The 26,127-nt window shown below is 40.4% G+C and overlaps 1 protein-coding gene and 1 long non-coding RNA gene across 3 annotated transcripts; one reads left to right on the top strand and one right to left on the bottom strand.

Moving 5' to 3' along the window:
• Nucleotides 1–1,871: 1,871 nt before the first annotated feature.
• On the bottom strand, nt 1,872–5,853 carry LOC140301983 (uncharacterized). The gene is made up of 2 exons (XR_011914940.1): nt 5,773–5,853; nt 1,872–5,185 (listed from the first exon to the last, which is right to left on the bottom strand). It is a non-coding gene; the product is annotated as an uncharacterized lncRNA (long non-coding RNA).
• Nucleotides 5,854–11,585: 5,732 nt separating this feature from the next.
• slc39a13 (solute carrier family 39 member 13) lies at nt 11,586–25,694 on the top strand. Of its 2 annotated transcripts, none has more exons than XM_072380709.1 (10): nt 11,586–11,799; nt 13,716–14,081; nt 18,390–18,497; nt 18,973–19,115; nt 20,920–21,039; nt 21,764–21,853; nt 23,511–23,561; nt 23,721–23,853; nt 23,951–24,050; nt 24,737–25,694. In XM_072380709.1, exons 2-10 carry the CDS (start codon nt 13,754–13,756, stop codon nt 24,810–24,812), a joined length of 1,149 nt encoding a protein of 382 aa, XP_072236810.1. In that variant the 5' UTR covers nt 11,586–11,799; nt 13,716–13,753; the 3' UTR covers nt 24,813–25,694. The 2 variants fall into 2 exon arrangements, with proteins under 2 accessions (XP_072236810.1, XP_072236811.1); XM_072380710.1 differs by lacking the exon at nt 11,586–11,799 and adding an exon at nt 12,742–13,129.
• The last annotated feature ends 433 nt before the right edge of the window (nt 25,695–26,127 follow it).

Raw genomic sequence — 26,127 nt, 5'->3', positions numbered from 1 at the left:
ACAGAAATAAATCCATGGATTCATGCGTTGGATTTTTTAATTATTATTTTGCTGGCTTGATTATGGAGAACGTAAGAGAGGGTACCTTTGTGCGTTTGATTTTGACCTTTAAATGCCGGAAAAGGTAAATAGCATCATTGTTTGTCGCACTTCCTTTCAGAAGTGAAATAAATCTTTCAGTAACAATTTATAATAAATAACTCGGTTCATAGAAGGCATTACTTTCCCCGGTGTGGGTAGTTATTACCTAAAGATGGTCTGTTGTGTGTGTCTGTGCTGCACTTGCTGATATGTTCACAGTCTCTTCCCGGAACTTGAGATGTTCTGTAATGGTAGATACTGTACTTTGTAAATTCAATGTCATGATTCACAAAAATGAACTTTTCTAAATGAATTTCTCTATTCACCAAATTATTTGCTAAATCTAAAAAGTGATATACTTTTTTCTTTCTTTAAAATGCTTACAAATGACAGCATGCGGTGGTCCAAACGAACCTGCTTACAGTTTTTTTTCAATAATGGTGCCTTCAAACATGCGGTGTAAGTTATTCATGCCATGAGCCTGAAAAACACCCCCATATGATGCTGACTTAAAAATGTTCCTTCTTGTCTTTAACCCAGATGAAGCTGTTTTAACTTTGAGGTGTAGTTTCAGCTCCCGATGTTCACTGACAGTATTTTTTCACCTAAAAATCTGACTTTCTTTTTGTTCAGGGCTCCCTCAAGAGACTAAGTTCAAAAGCATGTGTGGTTTGCATACTTGTACAGTGATTTCTGAAGGTTATGTGGATCTTGTATACTGTAGATGATGTAATCCAGACATTCCTTACACTGAGATATGTAACTGTTGATCTACTTGCCTTTTGCAGAGCGTTGAACTCCTGCCCATCTCTACTCCTGAAAGAGTCAGCCTCTCTGGGAAGCCCTTTTTATACCCTGTCATGTCAATAGATAGTTGTAAATGACCTTTTTTCCCCTGTAGTGTTCAACTGATTTAATCTAATTTGTCGTAATCATTTTCATTTTCATTTTTTAACTTTTTCAGAAACAGATGAGTTGGATTATTGACATAAACCCCAAATGACCATACACATACCCTATTTCAGTTGTAGCACAAGTCATTGTGTTATTTGGGATCAAATATGTGGATTTAATGATCCGTTTTGCACAATGTTTCAACTTTTTTGAAAATGTTTTTCTCATGTATAACTGACTTTATGTGACTTTATTTTTGTTTTCAGCTGTACTAATTCCTGTCTGACATTTTGGTTTGCAATGTCTTGATGAGATTTTATGAACTTTCAAAATCTTTACTGTAAAATCTAATTATCAAATGTATTAAAACTGAGTTGTTTCTCTACCTTGTCTCTGTGAGACCAACAAGTCTGTTTTTCTATCTGTGTCACAGTTAGTTTTCCTTGTGGCCTGAGAGATAAAGTACACGCAGCACACATTACAAGCTCACCAACAGTGACATACCATTAATTGAGGAAGTGGGAACTTGTCTTTCAGATTCAGTTCCTTGAGGGTTGCCTTTAAATGATCCACTTGCGTGTTATATGGTCAGGATTATCCAAGTTATGCTATTAGAACTAGTTACTTTGATGGAGCACGTTTCTGTCCGTGACTTGGTGCCAAGTGCCAAGACAATGTGAATGTTGATTAAGGTTAGTGTGAAGCACAGAAGCTGCAGTAAACAGATAGTGGAAAGATAACCCCCCCATTAACTGGCTTCGGAACCAGTCACAAATATCTACTTAATGTCCTGTATAAAAAAATAAGAAGTTAGCCTTTCACTCTTTCGCATCCCGCAGGCAGATTGCAACATCATAAAAACAACTTCTAAACCATCAAATAAATCACATGACACCGTTTTTGAAATGTTTTATTTGTCATGTGCACATGATTTTAAAGTGACTTTGAATAACACTGCTAATATACACAAAGATTCCACTTATCTTAGACTCATACTAAATCTCTCTGCAAAAACAACGCAAGGTTTCAACTGACTGTACCAAAGGGGTATCGATTATCAAACTGACTAAACATTGCACATGTATGAAAATTGAATTGAACTGAATCATACTTTATCAGTACCCCACAGGGAAATCACATTATCGCAGTTTATGTAATTGAGAAAAATAACTGGATAATCAAATTCCGAAATTATTAAAAACAAGTTGACAAAGTCTCGGCTAGTTGAAATGTAGCAGAGAGAAAGGTGTGGTTGAATTATCCAGAGATCACCATGAATGTGTTGTATACTGGCAACAACTGAGCTGACTATGTCACATGCAGAGTCGACAGGGGTCAGAGGTCAACTCTCTGTAGACGACATGGACAGAAATTCACAGCCGACAGTTCAACATCCAGAGTGTAAAGATGCACTAAAGTCACAGTCATTTCTCACAGTAGTGTGTCCAGTATTACAAAAATGTTGTTAACAAACACTGCTGTCCCTCTTTATTTTTTGCGTGCCCGTAGAGTCTGAGAGGCATTGGGAAATGCTCCTGTTGCCACGTGAAACACAAATGACTGCATTCCCTCTGTGTCATCTTCAGCTCTTCAGGCTTGTCCATTTATAATTGCCCGTGTTCTCATATTCTCAATGAAAACAAATCATTTTTCACCTCGCTCCTCATCAGCAACGTCTCCTCTTCAACTCATCTGGATTTGTGGTGTTTTCTATGAATTTCTTGCGCTTTGGAAAGCTTAATCAGCTGCTTCCGCATGAAAACAGCTCCTTTGTTGGCATGGTTACTCATCATCACAGATGTTAAAAACATCAAAATATTAATGTTGTTGGATGTTGTGATACCAGTGGGAGATTTACAAAGTCTTTCAACCAAGGGACTGGGGACGGAGCTATTGTCAACATGTGTTTGATTCATTCAAACTGTTGCCAACTCAGTCTCACACCATTTGATTTAGTAAAATATCATGCAGGCTCTAAAACTACATTTTCAAGGTTACACAAGCATCAGTTTGATATTGCACAACTATAGGATCTTCAACAACACGTATGACGAGGTACAAGGGGGTAAACGGTGGCATTACACCACAGTTAAAAAAAACAAAATGTAAGTGAAAGTTTTTTTTTTATGAAAAGCTACAAAGAAAAAGGAGTTAGTTGGGTTCAGATATTTATGAATATAAGGTTGCAAGCTTGAATCAGTCCAAATAATAAAAAAAAAAACAGTTGTCATGTTAGCAGACATCTGAATGAAAATACCCAAAATACCAAATTTTTTGTGAGACGTGTTTGCTGTTACATATAAGCCCACACCATAGTTCACATCAAACTAAATAAAAATGCTGCCCGTGTTGCCCAGGCAGAGCTCTGTACATTTCACATTCGAACCAATAGTGCTTGTGCTGTTTTATCTGGAACTCAATAATGTCCCTCAGCTGTGCTTTTTTTCTGTCTCAATGTGATTTTCACATTTGTGAAACATATCAATCTGTAACCAGGCATAGCTACAGAACACTGCCATGAGTATGGCTGAGTGCTGTTTCAATCCCTGGTTCCTACAGTTTTCATAATAACGTGTCCTTGAATACACTTACCGTATATACAACTAAGAGCCTCTTGCTCTTTAAATGGCTGCTTCCATCAGCTCTAACTACCTACACTCTACAACTACGCCGATGATGATGTCGTATTTTTTTGCCCCTCTACATTTAGTTACAGGTTAATTTACAAATTACAATTTATTTCAATGTTCTGTGAAGCAGACTGAGCTTGTGAAAAACAGTCTTACGCCTTATTATAGATTGACACAGACTGAATTCACTAGTAGCCAGTAGTAGAAGTTGTATTCACCTTTTATCTAAATCATCATCTAAATCATTTGAATATAATTTGTTTCAATCTTTTACACATGATTTGGGGATTATGCTTTGCAATTATTGCTGCAAGACAACATGCAACAAGTGACAGTTATGACATCATGTAGTCCAGGCAGATACTGTAAAAACCAAAGAATCAGCAAACTGCCACAGTCATATGGATAAAAAATAAAAAAGATTCAAATATACTCAATCAATATACTCAATCAATATATTGTTCATATGTCTGAACAAGCCGAAGTTTGAAATTGGCAATAGATTTAGGCATACAAAACTGTAGAGTAAAATTTATGATGAGTTAGATTCAGATATTGAAAATGATGTGGTTTGGGTAAGGAAAACATCACGCCTTCCCTTAGACACACCCTTTTATAATGTTAACTGCATGTTTGACAACCCTTCCTCTTGGTTTTTAACTGAAAAATGATGCATTACAGTATTACTAATACATAGTCATCAATGACAAATCAAAATCTACAACATGTAAAGGGGACTAAATAAGACAAAATGTAACTAAAAGGATCCTTTTTTGTCTTTTAAGATAAATCGTAAAAAATAATACTTCCTGTACTGGCATATTTTAGGGACAAAATGTGAAACAGCATGCTTGTGCCCTGCCGCAGCTCTGACCAAGAGTTCGAGTTTGGTTGTAGCACAGGGTGTAAGTGAACACTTCACAGCTTTCAGTCTGAATGCAGTCACAAGATCCATATCTGCGATGGCTACAAGTTTACACCAGCACGCAAACAGTAAGTGTGGCACCTCCCAATTATGGTCACATAGTTAGGCCCATCGAGTTCTGGGCCCGCTGTTTGGAGGTGTCAGAGTCCTCATCGCTGTTTTTATGAGCTGATTTCAAGATGTTATTTATATTCTGAAGAAAGTACACTGCGCTGGTGATCAAATCCTCGTATTGTTACACCTTTCTTAACACTACAAAACACTGGATTACACAATGACATAGTCTACCTGATCAGTTTCGGACTAAAGCCACAGTCATTTCTCAACAGACAAGAATACATTTACAGTGCTGTTACACAGAATTTTTGCTGACGGTTAATATTTCTCTCAGACGTTTGCAGTCTCCCTTGTTTTAGTCTGTAAAAATTCACAGCACAGGGTCACAAGATTTTGCCCACACAGCTTTGCAGAGGGGAATGACACGCATGACCACTGACTGTGGAAAACAGGATACAGGGTACGTCGCAACAGGAAGTGTTGCACTCCTCCTCTGCTGAACATCAGTTTGGCCAGAATGACTGCAGGTTGATGTCCACACTCTGTAACTCCTGTGGCAGTATTTGAATTTTGTAATCGCCCTCACTCACCATTTCTTCTGAGCCAGTTGAGTAATTCGGTTGAAGAAAAAAAGAAAAGGTTTCAGATTTAAAAAAAAAAGAAAAAAGAAGGAGTCATTAGTCAACTAACTTTGGTTAAATGTAACCTATGTAGCAAGAAAAAAGAAAAAAAACTATAATCGATGACACCATTTGATAGAATTTCACTTTAAAAAAAAAAAACAACAGTTATATCCATCCCAAAGTTACATAGTGAGGTACATACATTTTGTGTTGTTTAGTGAATTAAAGGGAAAAAAACAGCCTATTGTGAAAAAATACAAAAACCTTGACAACACCCTATCACTGTTTCTTTATTTGTTTGGGGAAACCATATTGGCTGCAAACGAAACAGATTGTGAGAATTCTGATCAAATTTAAAGCAAACAATGACTTACGTTTTTGACAATATTTTAAATAAACACTACAGGTTAAAGATAAAAAGAATAGTGGAATAGCTCATAAATCCAAAATTGGATATCTATGAAAAAACAACAACACACACAAAGCAATGCCAAAGCAGCATCTAACATCAGTTTGCTTGTTTCAAAGAAGCCAGGAAACGCCTACACAGTCTCACTCTTACCAGCACCCTCTGTACAACCTCCAGCGGCGAGTCGTAAAAGTGTCCACAAGGGAGTTGTTGAACCACTGGAAGCAAATTGCCAAAGGTGGTTGAAAAATGCAGGCTTTCTATATATCTCAGAATTTGCAGGGGAACTAAAAACTTCCTTAATTCTACCAATTTAGGTTGGTGCTATAAGGCTTCTTCTTCTTCTTCTTCTTCTCCTTCTTCTTCTTCCTTATTAAAACAAGAAGATGACAAAGTCTTGCTATGAAACAAGTGTTTTAAGGTTGAGTCCAGTGCTCCTGTTCATTTGGTCCAGTCTACCCACCAGCTACCATCAGACTTAACTGTTTATAATATATTATAAAATAATATAATATATTATAATATAATATTATAAATATATATATATATATATTAATATATTGTTAATATAATATTATCATCTATATTATTTAACTACATGGCAGGTTTGACTGTAGAAACACAGGCAGCAAACTGACGTGAAATTGGATGAAAATTTACTTTCAAGGAATTTTAATATATGTGTCATTTGATTTTATGCTGGGCTGCACGGTGGTGTGTGAGTTAGAGCTGCCACCTCACAGAGAGAAGGTTCTTGGTTTGCATGTTTGCATGTTGCCCCTGCGTATGCATGGATTCTCTTCCATGGATGTTTTATTCAGTGCTGTCATTCATGCGGGGCTGATTACAATGTAGGACGCAATTTACTGGCAGACGGAGGCAATTGTCACTTTCAGATGCATTGTAATTTAGATCCACATGATCTGAGCCTTTGGCACAACACCATAACTGTATATGACAAGCAGTCCATCAATAATGTGCAAGGGTTGCATTAGCTCACAAAACTGGCTCTGAGGGTTTTGAACAAAATGCACTCTTTTTCACACATAATCCTTTTTTTCTAATGAAACCTGAAAAATACACGAGAATGTTATAAAGAATATTTCAGTTCTGTAGGCGAATGGTCCATGCTAAGGCCCATATTTCCTGGCTCATAGTCCCCAGAGGTTTCAGTGGCCATTGTGTGTTTCACAATGACATGGAACCATCGCTTGACATGCATGCAAGGGGACATCCAGCCCTCTCACTTCTTATTCCTGATTCCTCATTTTCTCTGGACTCCACAAGCTTCAACTATCAGACTTGGCCGTCGATATTATTAGACAAGGGTGAATCACAAGGCACATGGACATTTGTACACACACACATGCACACACACAAACACACATTTAACACATTTAACATCACTATTTTCCTACATGACACGTTTGAGTACTACCTCGCTATGGTCAGCCTAATCTGCCATCTCAGTGTGTTCAACAGTGCATGACTTTTATGAAACTCTTCATTCCCAAACTACACACAAAAATGCACGCTTTTGACCATAGATACCCATATAAGGCTTTGGGCCTCTGTCCTACCAAACAACTAAGTTCCTCTTTCTTTCTTTATGTATTGCCCAAGTCAGACAAAGATGACTCAGTGCGGATATTAATCATGTTTTTTTTTTGTTTTTATCTTCACATCTCCCTCTGCTAAGTCTGCATGTCAGTTAGTCTATTTTTACAAATCTGAGAACTTAAACATTGGTTAGACTTTAAATGGTAAAAAAAAAAGAAAAGTGTCTCTAAAGGACATGTTGTCCCCTTGTATTCGACAAAATGTTGCGAAACACCATGACATGATATGATGGGAGCAAAGACTGTTCGTGGTATGTTTGTTCATTATGCGGTTGATCGCTTCAGGAGCAGGAATATTTCAAAATGTAGATCATTATGATATGTTCTGCGGCTTGTTAATGTTGTCATCGAGATGTCATCCTTTCTCATGCAGCTCAAATCCAAGTCCAAATTAGATATTTTTTGGGACAGCTGCTCCACTTAAAATTAGGAAGAGTTAAAAAATAAAAAGCACTGAGACGCTGAGACAGATGCTTTTAGGGATATAAAATGACATTTTATTTGATATATTTCTCTATCAGAGCAAACGTCAAATGTTAAACTACAAGTGATGATGTTAACGTCTGTCAAGGGCACCCCCTGGTGGTCAGGCAGTTCAGTCTCTGCCCCTCCCCACCTGAGAACACTAAGGGGAGCTGACCAGTAGGGGGGTCTCATCAAGGGAGGAGCCCACAAGTAGTGAGCACTAAAATGATATTTTTAGGCATCATAAGATTGAACATTTAAATAGATGTGCCTATTCAAATACTGATTCTTATTTTCAAAAGTCCAATTAGGTTAATGTACATACTTATCGTCAGCAATGTGCACCCATTTCAGTACACCCTCTTTCATTTCTAAGGTTTTATGTATCAGAATATTTTAAAAGACAACCTGGTCCTTACTAAATCTTAAAATTTGGTAAATACAATGTCAGATTGACAACCAAATGAATTCTTCACTGAAAACTAAGACAAAAAGCAGATGCAATGTTTGGAAAAGTAAGTAGACTCCCCGATTCAGTAGCTTGTAGAGCCACCTTTCCCAGCAAGTATTTGTTTTCTGTATGGTGTTATCAGTCTTTGATATTGTCGTACAGCTTTCTTAAGCTCCAACCACAGAGTTTCAATCAGGTTGAGGTTTGAACTTTGTCTGGACCATTGCAACACATTGATTATTTCCTTTTTCAGACATTCTGCTGTAGATTTGCTGCTGTGTTTGTGATCATTGACCCGTTTCACGACCCAAGCCGTATCTGAGAGACAGATGGCCTCATATTTGCCTCCAGAATATTTTGACATACAGAGGAGTTTGTGGTCCACTCAAAACAAAGCCAGTTAATTACCCGTCCACCACAGTGCTTAATAGTTGGTTTGTGCTTGACATGCTGTGTTTGGTTTTCTCCAAAAGTGCTGCGGTGCATTATGTGCCGAACATCTTCACCCTGGTCTCATCTTTCCAAAGGACATTGTTCCAGGAGTCTTGTGGTTTGTTCAGATGTAACTTTGCAAACCTAAGCTATGCTGTCATGTCTTTTTTAGAGAAAGGAGGCTTTCTCCTGCAACCCTTCCTATTAATTCACTGTCATGCGCTTTAACATTTAACATGGTAACCTGTGGCCTGTAGAGTCTGAGATGTAGCGCTTGTTTGTTTTTTTAGTTTTTCTCAGCATTGCGGAGTCTGAACTTGGGGTGAACTGGCTCGGACGTCCACTTGAATGTTTTCCACTTGTGAGTAATCTTTCTCACTGTAGAATAATGGACTCCAATTTGTTTGCAAACAGTCTTATAACCCCAAGATCATTGCTAATGTCTTTCCTCTCTGGCATTATGTTAACACACACCTGAACGCTCCAGACCAGCAAACTGCCAAACTCTCTGCTTTTATGGAGGTGCTCAAACTTACTGATGATCAATTAATCAAATGCATTCAATTTCTATTGAAACAGTAAAGGTGTATACGAAGGTCTGGCGAGCTGTCCAGGAAGTACTCTGCCTCTAGCTCAATGGAAACCGCCATTCCCCCCCAACCCAAAAAGGATAGACAGGTATGGAAAATGTATGAATGGATGGCAAGATGGGTGTACTTATTTTTTTTTTTTTACAAACTGCTTCTAGTTTTTGTCTTGTTGTTCATTTGCAGCGTCTTGTGGGGAATTTATTGATCAGAACGACACAGAGACATGTGCATGGCAGCATGCACGGAAATTCTCAATTACCTTAGTTTGTGAGATCTTCTTATACCTCTTGATATCATTCTGTGTGTATGTGGCCCAAACCCAATCTCTATCTGTCTGAGAATGCTTCGTCATTGTCATTCTGATCCTAAACAATATGTGGTTCGAGCAGTGTCAAGGCGCTGCTCTCCCCACAGTATTTACCTAATTTTGATTTTGTCCAACTGGGACCATTATGTTCCCTTTCTTTTCATAAAGTCATGGCAAGTAAACTCCTGAAAAATGTCTTTTTACACATGACTGTACATTCTGTTGTTGTAGCTGCCGAGTGGGATCGCGCTCATTTTATAGTTGGATACAGTAGAATAGTTCCATATCTTCCTGCTGAGAATCACACCTCCTTCTTCAGCAAAAATCTGTTTAATTTTTTCATACCTTTTTTGAGACAATGTAACTCTTTAGACTGGAAGAAGTTACTTAGATTGAATCATTTTGAATGTTACGAGGAGCTTCTCTTTGTAGAGTTGCTACACAGCTTGAAAACACCAAATACATGTCAACAACTTTTCGATGGGACAAACCATGAATTTATTCTTCAACAACCTATTACAATCAATAAACTTGCAAGCTTTGAGGATCTTGAAGTCCGGTGGCTGGAAAAGCTAACAGACCTGTAAATTAAAGGGGATAGTCTAGTCTTAAATGTAGTGGACAGAAGTATAAAGTAGTATTTAAGTTGAGCACTTCAACTATCACTTAAGTACAGTGGTTAAATTGCTGTGCTTAGTCCTGTGTAAGGTCTATCATGTCAGCCATATGCACATGCACTGCATATGTGCATGAACAGACCAAAAATGCTCCATGGACGAAAGATGCAAATGTTGCTTTTCAGCAGAAATTACAGCCAAATATCTTAAAGAAACCTTTAATTAAATTATGTAAATAATCTCCCTTATCATTTTACGATTAAAACACACTCAGAATTCAAAGCTACCTGTAATATTTAGGATTTAATTGAAAGCTATTATTATTATTATTTTTTGTTATTTAAAAGAGCAGATTTGCGCTCGTAAAACAAAATGCTGTAGGAGCAGCTTTTAGTGAGCATTGTATTATTATTATTATTTTGCTTCTGGTGAGACAGAACACTGAGATAATACCCTTTCTTTATACTCTCTTACACACTCTCAGTAACACATACATTGTCTGGTTCTTATCTCACAACAGCAGAAACTCTAATTGGGTCCATGAGGCTGATTTTCATAATCATTATGAATATTTGCTTTTTTATGTGCATGGTGGGTTACTGCGAATAACTTCTCATATGGTGCTTTGTATTTAGGCTTGTTTAAAATTTCTCTGAATCAAAGAAAATTCCCCATGGAGACAGTACAACAAGTTGATTAGAGGAGGTTTATAATGTAGTGTAACATAAGTATATAAAGAGGTTGAGCAACCTAAATTTGGCACTGACATCCTGTGTTTCCGTGTGTTTTGGAGTTTTATTGAAGACTTACCTATTAACAACTTTGTACACCTATTAAAAACGTTTCAGTAAGACAAGTGGACTGTTGTGATGGCTTCCATCCATCCATCCATCCAAATCAGAGTTATGTGGGGCCAACCCCAGCTACCACTGGGTGAGAGGCGGGGTGCACTCCAGTCCATCACAGGGCCACTCCAGTCCATCACAGGGCCACACTGATAGAACTGAGACAAACAAAACTATATATATATATATTCATATTTTTTTCTTTGCTTTAGAGGTTATTGAAGCGATAAGTGTTGATAATAGTTAGCCTTTTTAGTTATCGGCTGTACTCTCAGATAATTCTGAAATGTATGTAGACTAGTGTAACAAGTTGAAACAGAGAAAGATGCATCATCGTTGCTTTGTTCTTAAATACACCATGAATAAAAAACAGATTAACACTTAAATGAGATGGCTGTCTGTGAAGATGCTGCAACATCAATTTAACATCAATTTAAATGCAGCGAGTTGGTGTGTTCAGTGAACCCACGTCGTGTTTTCTTCCTTGGATTCTTCCTATTTTTGACTCACTATTTTTCTGAAATATATATATTTAAAAAAAAAGCCTGCTCGATTCAGAAATGTTGGCTCCTCTTTTTTGTGGGGGAATTGTTTTGGGGGAAATAAAGTCACTTCCTGAAATCTTTAGTGGGGCGGGATCCATGTTGTGACTCCGCTCTCGTGTTGATATTTTCCCCCTCCTGGATCCTGATACGTGGCTGTTTGGGAAAGCCGCGGTGACTTTCCTGCCGGCCCACAGCAGCAGCAGCAGCAGCAGCTGGGAGTCTGGAGGAACTCAGCGGCGCGAGCCTGCCTTCATCAAACCGGCCTGGATGGCAGGGACACACTGGTGCACAGACTCTCTTAACTATAAGGTATTTTCAGATAAAATACCACACTCAGACTTTTGATTTGAGCATTTTATTTTTTTGCAGAGTTTATTTTTTTCGGCCGGAGTAAGTTTCTGAAAGTGATGCTAGCTGTGATTTAAATAGCTGTTAGCATTATTTTTGCAGTGACTCCCTGTCTGAGGAGCTAACCTTATTAGCAAAGCTGTGTCCGTCTCTGTCCGGACACGTACACCGGCTAATGTTAGCCTGCTAACTTTTACCTACATACTTGAGAGGTGTGTTGGTCAGAGTTTTCAGTGCAACGTGAATTTCCTGAATTATTTGCCTTCAACATAAGGTCCGTAATGTTGCGGCGGCTTTTGTATTTCTTTTTCAGCTACTTTAATGTCTCCGCGTAAATCAGTTCACCGTTACTTCGCGAGACTTTGCCAGACAAAACAAACGGATAGTTTTCATCAGGCTGCTGCAGCCTTTATGAACTTTGTGACTACGAGGTTGCAGACAACTCGATGTAGCAACTTCAACTTTTCAGTCAGTGAATGCGACATGGAAAAGATATTTGCAGGCTGCTGCCAAGAGGAAGTCTGGCTGGAAGTCTGCTGTGACTGTAGTTTTCTGTCTCATCCACACACTCCTCAACGAAGCGCATCTGGTGTGAGCTTCAAATCAATGACGACACTGATACCTTTTGGGTCTTTCTTTGTGTTTGAAAGACAGAGGCTTTCAGTTCAAGGACGGTTTATGCGTGTAACGCGTGAAATATGTTGGTTCCAGAATATAGAGGAAAACATGGGGGCGTTTTGGCCCATGTGTCACCTCCATGTGGCAGGATGGAAATTACTGAGGTGGCTAAAAAGCAGTTCTCCAACCCAAAATACCTCATTTTGTCTGTTGGTTTCTGGTCATGTGTTTTACTATACAATTTAAAGGTGGATTTATTTCTGTTTTTAAAAAGTGCAGCTCTGAGACTGCACCCACGAAGCAAAACAGTTGTATTTAGCAGCTCCCCTGGTCCTTGGAGATGTACTGATTCTGATTTTTAGATGCAGCTCTTCTATTTTTATCATCTTACTTCCTGACTTTGGCCAAGTTCACTTTGTCTTTATGAAATATAATTGAAGACATGCAGGGTCTTTTTATCGGATATTTTATACACTGGAAAATTCAACTAAACTTTTTCAGTGAATTATTCTCCAACAGTGAATCGGGTTTTGGGTTTTTGTTACCACATTGGGACCTTGTTTGGGACCGGTAGTCCTCTTCGGATCATAGCTGCTAACAAGTGTTGCAACTGCAGCCCAGAGAGTCAACCCAACGGCAGTCTTTAGTGGAAGAGCTGTGTTACTCTTTAAAGGTAAGAGAGCACACCGGGTCGGTAGCATGTTCTCTTTGCCATTCACAGGGTCGTCCGTTTTGGCTCCAGATATCTGGAGTTTGTTCTGGGTGCGTATGAGATGGAATGAACCGTAGACTGTGTCGCCATACCATTTGAAATAAAGCTCATTGAAAATGTTACCAAATCTGTTGTGACTGCTCTGTTTGCCAGATGTGTTTCTCTGGAGCTTCTTCCCTTTCTCCAAAGTGAAATACAAATGTAGGGTTTCCATTTTAACGCAGTGGAATAGATTTTAATGCGCACCTGCAAGTGGTCAAAAGAGGACTTCAGTGGGCGTTTGAAATGGAAAGCATCCCCATTTAAATTACAGAGTGCTCTTGCCTTTTATATGCACTAAAGGCTACATGTCTGACACATTGAAGTCTTTTCTTTTTCATGCAAAAACACGACCGAGATGTTTTTTTTAAATGTGTATAATTTTTTTATTTTTTTGCCGCTGCCTCTTTGACTATAGGAAACTGTGACATCTTGAGTTTCAGTTCTTATTTAAGATAGTTAGCAGGTTCGTCTGTCTCAACATGTCTGTCTCACGCTCCTCTTACAGCACTACTGGTTGCAAGTGATCTTCGGACCGTGGCACGGATGAATGGCGGAAGGTGCTGGAAGCCCAGCTGGGCTGTAGCTGCTCTGTTTATCCCCATTAGCCTGCTGCTGCTGACCTCCAAGGGGGCATCAAGCAGCCAGAAGATGACACAAACCACTGTGGCTCATGCAACAGCCACAGCTGCAGGACCAGGCCACAGCCTGACGGATGACCTCCCAGGCTTCAAGGCAGTGGCAGACTTTTTAGCCAGTGAGCACACACATGTTTGGCTTCTGTCCCTGGTGGGCTCCGTTGCTGTAGGCCTCAGTGGGATTTTCCCCCTGCTCGTGCTTCCCATTGAAGCTGGAGCAGCCCTCAAAACAGAAGGTAAGAGGGTGGCAACATTTTACCCAAATGCTCTCCATTTATGTTAAGATATTAGTCATCAAGGCATACTTTTTGGTTTTATTAGAATGACAGTAATCAGCTACGTGTTACCCATTTTATTGATCTTTTGACATGGGGAGGGGGTCAAAAGTCAAAGATGTATGATGTATGTGTGCTTGATTTGTAGTTAATCCATGACTTTTAATGGTAATTATCTTTGTCTAAAAGCAGCAATCAATCTTATACTCTGTATGCAGGGTTTCACTATTAGAACTCTGTTTATTAGTAGACGTACCCATCAACACGGATGGCACGGATGATGTTTCCGGACGACTTTCTGCATCACAGAAACTCCCAAAAATAGGTCAGCTGCTCTGTGGTAAATCCTAACACCCAGCCAGAGAAAACGGCCTCCAGCTGGATCAACACGTGGTTCTGTTGGATCTATAATAGCCAGTCAAAAATCCAGCTGCATCCTCCTTGTGTTGGAAATTGGAAATGGTGCACAGCTCGAAATGAACTTTCTTGAAAAGCGTTTCTTACTGCACACAGAACATCTTAAGTGGCGACTTCATAGATGCTGTTTCACATTTTGAGACGTGGAACATAAGCATTCTTGGAAGTGCCAAAGAGATCTAAGGCATCTGGGAGCGAGCTGCACTGCAGGGACACAAGTTCACAGCTCAACTTTTTTTGATTGGATGACATGATTGGTAGCAAAGAGTTTCATGTACTGAGCAGCAAGAATGTCGGACTGTCACCCAGTGAACCTACGCTGTGGGTTGAAAAATAGTTGCATACATTGAATGTTTTCAAATTAAAAGCTCTGCTTAAAGTGTGTTGAAAGAGTCTACAGTCGGGTTTGTGGCTCTGTGAGACTATAAGAAACACTGGTGCTTTGGCTGAATGCTGACATCAACATGCAAATGCAAACAGTTAATTAATCCTGGTAGCACAATTGAATTTGACTAATTGGAGCTAAACTTAAGGTGCAGCAAAGGGTTACGAGTGTCGTTAGTTTTGCAGGGTTTGGTTGATTTTTAAACTACATTCTTCTACATATTAGAATTTTAACCTGGTGATTATTTGAAGTTTGACTCCTTCTTCTGGGACCTTTTAAATACGTGCTGCAGTCTGATAAACGCAGGCATTGAACAGATAAAAGCAAACAGACATTTCAAACCCTATATTTCCTCCCATTTCTTTATAATAGATTAGATTCCCAGTGGCACACATGGGCTCTGGAGACATCCTGCACTTGATGTAATAACCATGACGTTTTTTTTTGCTTCTCTGTGCATGTGTCACATCTCTGTCTGACTTCCAGTTGTTGGAGCATGCATAGCTCAGACTTTGGTGACAAGGGCTGCAAAGTTGTTTAATGTTTCAAGAGGAACTGGCTTTATAGTTATGTAGGCATGTTAAAAAACTGGCTCTCAGAGAGTGTGACTCAGAACAGAAGGTGAAACTCTGTGGCAGACACCGCAGAGCAGTAAGACGTGTTGTGTTGAAGATTTACAGAACTAGACCATAGAGCTTAGCCAATTTCTCATGAGTCCAGTATAAACCAAAACAGTTCAGTGCAGAGAAACACCATGACCGGCCTTTTCTTTCGCCCTTTGATGCCCACGAGACGCGGATGGTGGTCCAGTGGAAGCCTTCGATCTCAATTGTCTGACCACAGTTGTGCAGCGTGGGGCTGTTCTGTGATGTTTTGGTTGGCTTCTACATGGAATTAACTCTCTTGGTCATGTAATGCCACAGCCTCATAGTGTTACTTCTAAGTATTTGTCAGTGCTGCACCCATCACCCTTCACACAGTTTTTTTGATTTTCAACAGGTCCAGCTTTCGTCTCTTTACTTTTTGAGTCATAGGAACTACGGATTACACAAAACTTTGTATTTATGGCCTTTACCAGAGACCTGCTGAATTAAAAAACAATTGTGGAAGCGGTTGTTGGCAGCACAGCAAAGCAAAAAGGCTGTTGGTGTGAAATACAGAAATGCAGCCGCGATGCACTCGCCACAATGTTGGTGTTTTGATCTGAGGTTGCTTCAGTCTGACAGCTTTAGGTTCAACAACGTTATATGCCCCAACATAGGATCAGCTGACTAGCTGAATATACTGAGTGATCAGGTTTTTCATCAATAGATTTAGTGTATTCCAGTAGAGGGATTCAGGCAGTATAAGACAACATTTTTACAGTTCAAAGTGAGACTCTTTGAGATGTGCTGAAGACGACTTCACGTAGCGGTAACCTGCATAAGCCTCTCAAAATGATGCCATGCTGAATGCATCGGACTGTTGGTTTATTTTGCCCAAGGTGCACTGTACATTGTTATTAATGTTGCCCTTCAGTGACCAGACCTAAGTTACTGTAGGTCAGCCTGAGATCTGAGGCTCTTTGAGGGGCCCCACCCACAGGAACAGGACATTCCAGATGTATTTTAGGCTGTGGGTTGTCAACTGCAACTCTGACCAGAGGTTAGTTAGGGAAGGGAACTCCTCAAGAATAAAGTCTCTATGGAGCATGAGTAATCAGAGCTATAATTGGCAGTTTGAGATAGACACATGTTTGCATTTTAATGCGTCATATGCTAATTATTGAAAGGGCAAATTAAACGGTACGGAAGGAGAAGGAACAGTAGTGCTGCAAATTTGTATCTGATCTCAAACCTTAAAGAAAGCCAACAAGAAGTTAGTCTCCAGGGGCCTCATGTACAAAGACTTGCGTGGATTTCCTACTGAAACATGGCGTACGCTCAAACCAAAATGCCCTCCAACGTACAAAAATATCCAGATGTATCATTGTGTGCGCACGCATGAATCCAAGCACATTTCATTTGTACATCCCAATCAACGTGGAATTGAGCGCACATGTCGTAGTACCCGACTCCTCCCTGTCTTCGCCCCTACTTAAATATGCAAATCATATTTAAATGAGCCCTGCACCTGCGATTCCCGTCTCTGCACGATCAAAAAATGAAGAAAAAAGAAGGAGTAAGACAGGGGGGGAAAAAAGAAGAACTTAACGGAAAGCGAGACGGAGGTGCTACTTTCTGAAGTGGAGGCCTGCAAAAATGTGCTCTTTGGCACGCTGTCCTGCGATATAAGCAGCAAACGTAAGAGGAGTGGGTGGGAGAGCGTGAGTGAGGCCTTGAATGCTGTGGGGTCTGAGAAGCGGACACAAGCAGAGGTGAAAAAGAAGTGGTCCAATATTAAGGTGGATGTGTAGCGGAGACTGGCTGCCCACCACTGAAGTGTGGCCAAAACAGGCAGGGGAGTCTGTTTGAACAGAGAGTCGGCACAACTATGGGTGACACTGCTCTCTCAGGAGTGTTAGGTGTGGGAGTGTGGGTGACTCTGATTAAAGGTAAATACCTATGTATTTGTGTAACTCACAACAAACGTGTTCATACAGTAACTAGTGCAGAAGTGTGCCGGGGAAAAGGTGAGGCTGATTAAGACAGTTTAAGAAAACCGTCTCTCGCTTCAAATTGCGCTTCAGTGTTGGCCTGTTCAACTGCATTGTGGGAATTTGCTATACCTGGCTGAGATGCAGATAATTCCGTCCCACTCTGCTGGCATGGCTCGGCTCAGGGTCGACTGGCACAGTCCCAATCGGTTGGCCAGCTCCCTCTGGAATGCCCCGGTTGTTTAAACCCCAGTGTGCACATCATGTGTGGCACAAGCAGCGCATGGCTCCTCGCTATGTTGCACTCCAGCGCCGGCCGCAGCTCTGCGCACAGTTCCAGGAGGATTGCCCTCAAAATAGCTGATGATAGCCAGTTGTCATCATGTGCCAGCAAATCCTCTCTGTCTCTGAACACACGCTCTCTTTGAGTTGCACCATTTACAATGTCTTCCAGTACCGCTGAAGCAGCCATTGTTTTCAATGGTATGCATTGCAACACTTTGTGCTTACTTTTGTATCCGCTCGTGTAATTGCTGACACATAGGTGTGTTAATTGTTCATCAGAGTTAATTGTTCATGTGTCTCAAATGTGCACATCACTCAGTCTGAGGACAAATTGTGTTCACATTTATTTATTTATTTATTATAACAGTTTCCCAACATCACCTCTAAGTGTCGCCAAAGAATTAACAGCTGTAGAAAAGTGCATATGACAGCCCTGAAGTTGGCGTGAGGCACCGTACATTTCCACGGTCATTTCACTCTTGATACATCTGATCGTTGACGTGAAAAAGTGCGTACGCCACTTTTTTTGTGCGTACGCACCCTTCGGGTCTTTATTAATCATACTGCACAGTAATTGGTTCCCTGATTCTTGTCTATGTTTTGCCAGCTGGATGCCAGAAACTGAAGCAGCTCCTGAGCTTTGCTATTGGTGGTCTCCTTGGTGATGTATTCCTTCATCTCCTTCCTGAGGCATGGGCACTCTCCAACTCTTCGGGTGAGGTCTCCTATCTGCCAGTGCTATTAATACCTTTATATTCCCAGTTGTTTGAGCCAGTCTTCCCTCTCAAGCATATAAAAAAATGGTCAGTTCTTGGTCTGTTTGCGGATGACAATACTGCTCAATGGCTTTGTCTTATAACATCGCTCTCTTACAGTCTTCATAAACGGAGTATGCCAAAGTTATAAATCATCCGTTTGACCAGAAGATGCTTTTACATGATAATCTTACTCAATGAACATAGCATTATCATTTCCTCTAAAATGTAACACATTCTCAACAAAACTGAATTGATCTTAACCTTTTTGCTGTAGTTGTTAGTAAAGGAGAAATCTTTATCAATGCAATGTTACATTTAACTTTCATGTAATCCGTAAATAGCGTGTTGTTTGTTGCGCCACCACTCATAATCTGGCATAATCATAATCTCACATAAACGCACATATTTACAACCTGTCTGCTATCCTTCTAGCTGGTAAACAAAATCACTACATGACCCAGGGCTTGTGGGTAATCGTCGGTCTGGTGGTCTTCCTCGTGTTGGAGAAAATGTTCCCAGACCAAGAAAGCCTCGAAGATCCGACCTCAGACTCGGACCTGAATTTTAACCTGTCTGTAAGTATTTCTGCTGGAATCTCACTATCTCGCATGTCAACGCAAGTCCTCACATCTTTTCTTTTCATTGGTATGCTCAGTGCAAATGCATTCCCGCTTAGTCTGCATATCTGTCAGCGGCGTTTTGATGACTGTAGAATCAGATGACCTACTGTTCACCCGAGAGTTTACAGCAATAGTTCCACGTTTTGGGGAAAGAAAATGCTGATTGGCATTTTTGTCTGTCACATAAATCCTGCAAAAGCGCGTGTCAAGTCGATGCTGAGGTTTGTGTTTTGGATGAAACAAGCAAGACTGGGAATTTTATAGTGGGTGGATTTATTTTTCTATTCAGAACCTTTTGATGGAGTCAGGCTAGTCCTTTCCCCTCATTGCTAGTGTCTGTTCAAAGCTACAATAACTATCTGATGACTCTCTATATATATTTCCTTCATACCAGAATATCTGTTTGCTATAAATGAATATGAACTTGATCAACATCCACTTTACTGACATGAGATATGCTGTTTTTACTGTTCTGAGACGGCTGTTTATATCTATTATTTACTTGCTGTGTTACGTAGCAACGAAATGAAGTGCTTGATTAAATTTACATCAGAGTGGAAGCTTATTATTCAGAATTTCTATGCTAAATTGTGTAACAGGAAATGTGATTGAACAGCTGGTTGCAGTCTGTTTGTAAAGATGGTCTCATCCCCCCACCCTCCCTGTCTTTCTAATGCCATTGAGGGAGAAGATTGGAATCCACGGCTCAGCTCCTCTGCTAGTGTCTATTTTTAGTGCTGGGATGAAGCAGCTGCTTTAAACATTTCAGAGTCCACAGGAGAGCACTCAGCTTTTTGACAGAGTCAACAATAGGCAGGAACAGTGTATGACAGTTAGGGAGGTTAGAAGTGTTTTCTCCTAGAATACCGTGTTTGAGCTTAACCAAACACGAAGCAATGAAAACAAGCCGAATGCCTTTTTTAAAATGTTTCTGCTTGAAATGGGTCAGTGTTTTGGATGGATTCATCATGGGTGCACAGCTACAATGCTTAACGGACAACTTGAGGACAAGATTTCATCACTTTTTAACTAGATTCTTCACATTTAAGTTGTCATTAAACAAAACCTGCAGTGTTTTGCTATGGAAATTAAGCCCCAGTCACTGGGAGGACATTGAAAATTCACAACACTTTATAACTTCCCTGTGCTTCAAATCACAGACATGGTGTGAACATTTCCTTGTGGCAAGATGAGGACATAAGGATACTTCCCTCTCACTTAATTTGACTATCGGTTTAAATGGCAGCGTGTGTGGTCTCTGAATGATTGAACAGGGAAGTTGGCTGTTCTCAGAAAACAGAAGCTTCAGTCTGAGCTGACTGAGTCTCTTCTTTTATAATCGCAACATAAACATGTTTGATTCTGGAAATTCAAGGGTCGCCTTTTGTACCTGGAAAACAAAGGAAATACAGATGAGCGCACGTCATTGCGTATGTAGGAAGGTCAAAAAAATAACGAGTGTTTCAAAAGCTGCTTTGATCCCAGTGGGCGAACACTTTGACACCCAGCAGGTGCAACAGTAAAATGCCTGTTTACTGCATTGTGGGATTCAGACTCCTGTTAAATGACTGTTTTTAGCACGAGTGGTGTTAGTAGTCAAGGGTGGTCGAGTACACGACAGCACATGTTTTCTGGGCTAATAGCATATTTCTGATGGCACGCACGCATCTTCAGTGAGAGCATAAAACAAAACTTTAACAATCTATTTACAGACGAGGGTTCATTTAAGGACAAGATGTGACTTCCTGTTTCCCAACAGACGCAGTCCAGTTCAGCTTTCAGTGGAAAAGCAGTGGCTTCTCTCAATAATGGACACCATACTGAGTCATGGAAATCGTCCAAGCAGCAGAGTCTACAGGATAGATCAGAGAAAATCAAGGTAACGTTGACCCAAAACATATCCCTGATAACAAAAAGACAGAAAATGATGAAAAAGAACTACACTAGTGTTAGCCCGATTCTTTCATTGGAAGCCCAAGAACAAGATGGAGAAATCTTTTATTAAACTAAGTGTTTATTAGTGGTCACGTGTAAAGTGTATGGCAGCGCTGGACTCGTAGTGACAAAGCTCTCGCAGGAAATCCATCAGGCTGAGCCCAGATATCCAGAAGCATTTCATATTTATATCGGTTGTGCTTACACTTGACAGAGTATAATTAATCAGTTTTTAGTGGCATGAGCAGACCAACCACTGTCCTCCTCGTGTTCTTTGGATGTGATAAACAATGTGTGTGTGTGTGTGTGTGAGTGCTGTTTTAGGTGTGTATCTAATGTACCAGACCTATCTAACCCAATAGAGATGCTTTGTCTGACCCAGTTGTTTAGTCTAGTTATGCTATCTTAAAGTCTTGGACCATTTAAGGTCATCTTTTGTGTAGCATGAGAAGAGTGGGGGGGAAAAGTACAAACTAGGAACATTTAGTAAAATAAACAAAGAACAAAGCCAATTATATTAGTGTAAACATATGACTTACACGTGGTTTGCTTATATAAGAGACAGTACATGCCGTCTAGAAACAATCTGGATTTTGAGGTACATGACCTTGTCAGTACATCTCATGGTTTTCCGAGTGGCAGTGTTGATTTGTGTGCGTTTGTCACAGATAAGTGGATACCTCAACCTGCTGGCCAACTGCATTGACAACTTCACCCATGGACTGGCAGTAGCTGGGAGCTTCTTGGTTAGCAAAAAGGTAAAAAAGCTGTGATAACGTCAACATTAAAAAAAAAACTTTGAAAAGTCTGTGCTGACGTTCAGGCACCAAACCATGTCAGTTTTTATACTTATATACTTATATATAATATAATACTTATAATATACTGATATTTCAGATGATGTGAATTTGCGTTATCAATGAGTCAACTACTCTGGGTCTAACTGCCCATAAAAGCCCAACAAACTGTGTTGTTCAGATACGTGTCCAAAGTAAAGAAGGCTGAAACATGACCACCACTGAAGAATGTTCGCAAGCTGAGCCGTTAAGACAGGCCAAAAAAGACCTGAAGGGACGCTTTTCAAAGCTTTTATGTGTGGATGAAATGAGTAACTCCTGATGGAGCAGACGGATGGAACCATGCTCGACTGCTAATGGACGACGGGCACCACTGTGAGTCAGACCTCAGCGGGGTGGAGAGGGCTTCATTAATGATGCACCGGTTGATCCTTGATGGGTTGAAGAAGCACCAGAAATCGTGTACCAAACCTGCTGCCAGTTGACGTACTCGTCGAAGCAGGAAATGGAAGGAAAAGAAAGTAAAAAGTGAAAGACTCGACATATGGAAGATGCACGTAGGGTTTTTGAAAGCTGGAACATGAATTTTGATTGTTTTGTGGCAATTTCTTGTTAAACTTAAAGCTGGAGAATAAGTAACTTTTTTTTTTTTGAGTTTGTAAAGCTTATTTTGTAATTCAGCTGCCGAACTTTGCCAACTTGTGCTCCTCTCAGAAAGACGAGGCTCGTGTATCTGTTCAGAGGGTTTTAGGTAATATGACGGTGATATATTTATGTAGTGTACGTGTATAGAAGTTGCATTATTGACCGATGCACTGAAAATAGTCAGTGGGGTTAAAAAGAAAGCTTTTTTTGTGGTAACATACCTGAAGTTTTCTCACTTTGCCGGATATGATTTATAAGTAAGGGCAATCTCAAAATCCTGCCTTCATAGAGAAAATGACCAGCAGGGACTCACAAGACTCACAAACACGACTATCCATCGAATGTTATTATCTATCAAAGCAGATTCAATAGTTTGTACTTTCTGCTTTGCTGAAAATTCCACTTTCCTGCAAAACCTCACAAACAAAACCCCTCACAGGTCGCTTCTTTTTTCTTTTTTTCTTTAAGCGTGATTTCATTTCACAGGCTCGTTTGTAAAAAGGTATATTTGAAGCTGCAGTAGCGTGCATTTGTACCGCTTCAGTAGGTTACTGTATATTTGGAGCTGAGGGATGAGAGTCCAGCTGGAGAGACATAAGGCAAGCAGCATGATCTGTGGATCAGTGTGCCAGAGAGGAAGTTAACTAGATGTCTCAAACATGCACGCACAAGACATCTCACCAGCATTTTCTGTTTACTCCTTGTGCATTCATTGCGACGTTATTGAGAAAAGTATCATGTAAAAAGGAAAAGAACAAAAAATCTATGTCAACACAGTGTTGACTAAATGTTTTTCCTTCATAAACAGATGTAATCGAGTTTGAACTGTTGTGATGATTGTCTGGTAAACTTGTTTGAGTTGGAAATGACCTCGTCCTTTGCTCCTGATCATATTCTGTTGCTGTGCCTGGCCTTTACACGGGACTTCTCCTCATAAAAAGCAACGTAAACTGAACTTTTTGTTTATTTTCAGGTTGGGTTCCTCACCACCTTCGCCATCCTGCTCCATGAAATCCCTCATGAGGTGAGAGTTTGTACTAACTTTTGCAAATATCACTTCTAAGTGTAGAAATGAATGCTTGCCAAGCAGAGGGCCGGCAGGAAGAGCCTGACCGCTGCAGTGTTTGCAAACGCACTCCATGTCTAGCCATTCCAGAGCTGTGAGACGTGTCCTCTTTCACAGGTGGGAGACTTTGCCATTCTTCTGAGGGCGGGGTTCGATCGCTGGAGTGCCGCTCGCATGCAGATGTCGACGGCGCTGGTCGGGGTCTTGGGGGCTCTTTTTGCTCTGTGCGCACAGTCTCCCAAAGGCGCAGGTAAGAAAACGCCACTTCACACACATTCCAACCAGTTGTGAACCGGAGACCAAATCGGTCACAAGTCTTTTTTTTTTTTTTTTTCCACTGTTTGTAGAAAACGTCAGTAGCTGGATATTGCCTTTCACTGCCGGAGGCTTCCTCTACATTGCTTTGGTGAATGTGATGCCGGACCTGCTACAGGAATCCAGTTTAAGGTGTCATATATGTTTCTACATACCTCTCCTATCTTTGTGAACTATTTTATGTTTACATTTAGTGTCTGCTTGTACAAAAAAAACAGCACTGTCGCTAAGCTGTAACCAGCACGTTGAATCCCTTTCCTGCTATTTAAACCCACTGACTTGGATCTGAATTGCACCACCTGTGTTTTTTCACATGTACATCTTTCTGTGTGTTTGTGGAGTAAAACATGGTTCGACTGTATTTTTAGTGACCAAATCACTGTTCTGTCTTTTGAGAAATGGATGATACGGTAACATTTCCCAGCTGCTCCCCGTCAGTGGAATTGACCTAAATAAAACCAATAGCATCGTTTGCAGGCATAGTGCTCCCAGTATTGAGCCCCTTTTGACTGATCCGGTCTAGCTTTGGCCTTTCTTAGTGGCGCGTTAAAGTGCCGGTACAGACGAGACAGAACGGGCAACACCAAGCAGCAGCCAGGACCCGTGTCACGCTTTCAGCTGAGCTTTACAGGCCAATCTTTCACAAAGTTCGATTCATATGGAGGCAGCAGAAAATAAAGTGACTACAGTAGTATATGTGGAGGCCTTACTAGAAGAAGAGAAGTAGTTCTGTGGAGTGAAGGTGAGCAGATAGGACTTTCCTCTGATATTAAATCGTTCTAAATATATAACCTTTTGTATTTTTTTTGTCTTTGTAGACACTCCCTACTGCAGATACTACTCATTTTCAGCGGCGTGGCCATCATGGCTCTGCTCTCTGCCATTGTTGACTGAACCCAGAGGAAACGCCCCTTTTGCCTTGTCAAACACTCGCAGTGGAGGGGAATCCTGCCCTCCATCCCCCCCTCCATCTTTGTTACCCATCATTCATAGAAACGTAATTTTATTTGAGAGGCTTTAAGATATTTCTGACCTCATTGCCACATGACACTAAAGCAAATATCTGACAAAGAGGCACTTTATGGAGGGATCATTGAAAGGAAGACCTTTTATCTTTTATCAGCTGACTGGACCTATGTGTGGACACTTGTAAATGTGCCATACTTGCATATGAGGGCAGAATCAAGAGGGTTTGTGTTAAATGGGCCACCGCATTACTTTTTTAATCCTGATGTTTTTGCACATGTATTTACACAGGTACACACTCAGAACAGTAACAACCCCAGTTCTCACAGAACTGGTATTACTGGCCCTGCACAACGACCTTCCTCCTCATGTTATAATCCAACCCAAATTTTTGTACGTGTTGTTAAATGTTCCATCCTCTGTGCATTGTAGCTTCTTCATATTTATTGAAAACAAACACAGATTCATTACTCAACGCTTTCATCTTGTATTTTTGTAGAAATAAGTGCCAAAAGGTCAGGATGATCAGTGTTTCTAGTGCTGACTCCACACCAAAGTACCTTTTTTATCTGCCTGTCTTCCTCACAGTGTGGTTTTTTTGCACCTTTTGAGCACAAATTAGTGCAAACTCAAAGAAATGATTATGACAAAAAAGTTTAAAAAAAAAGATTGATACTGTTTGTTGATATTCAGTTTTGACTTGTTGCTAACAGTTGTTTGGAGACTAGTTACTGATGAGAACGTTAACTGCAAGGGATTATTCATGTTGTGTTGTTGGTATTCTCCTTAATAAATAAACTATACATTTTAGACATCTGTGGCTGTTTATTTTTAACTTAAAGGGAAAAAAGACAACGTGCACTGGCAGATTATTAGAATATGTGCATTGTATTGATCTCAGTGGAATTCAGATGTCCTGATATTGATTGGGAGACTTGTATAAAGGTGCTGAGGCAGCGCAATCCGTTGATCTGACCTTGCTGCACAAAAACCTGCTCCCCCCCATGAGCAGAATTTTACCGCAAAGGACCGATGCCTAAAATGTCATATGGGAGTAAGGGGGAGGGGGGCATTGACTGTTCACATTTGTCCAATTTCAACAGTCTATTTGGCAAGCTTCTGTTGCCATAACGACTCCACCGCGGGTTGCCTTCCTTAGTCATCAGCCTTCTACAGTCACAGCACAGAAGAACAACAAACAACCACGACTTTACTCTGAAGTGGAAGATGGTGGGAAGTGGGA

The sequence above is a fragment of the Leuresthes tenuis genome, unplaced genomic scaffold, assembly GCF_036924035.1.
Source record: "Leuresthes tenuis unplaced genomic scaffold, fLeuTen1.0.hap1 SCAF_2, whole genome shotgun sequence".
In the NCBI taxonomy this organism is placed as follows: Eukaryota; Metazoa; Chordata; class Actinopteri; order Atheriniformes; family Atherinopsidae; genus Leuresthes; species Leuresthes tenuis.
The sequence above is the reverse complement of the archived record's forward strand: the minus strand, read 5'-3'. Positions and strand labels throughout refer to the sequence as shown.

Bases quoted from the DNA above. Each gene is read 5' to 3' on its own strand.
- slc39a13 (XM_072380709.1), top strand. From the start codon at position 13,754: ATGAATGGCGGAAGGTGCTGGAAGCCCAGCTGGGCTGTAGCTGCTCTG. The intron at 19,116-20,919 runs GTAAGTATTTCT...GTTTCCCAACAG, and splicing joins ACCTGAATTTTAACCTGTCT to ACGCAGTCCAGTTCAGCTTT. The intron at 23,562-23,720 runs GTGAGAGTTTGT...CCTCTTTCACAG, and splicing joins TCCATGAAATCCCTCATGAG to GTGGGAGACTTTGCCATTCT.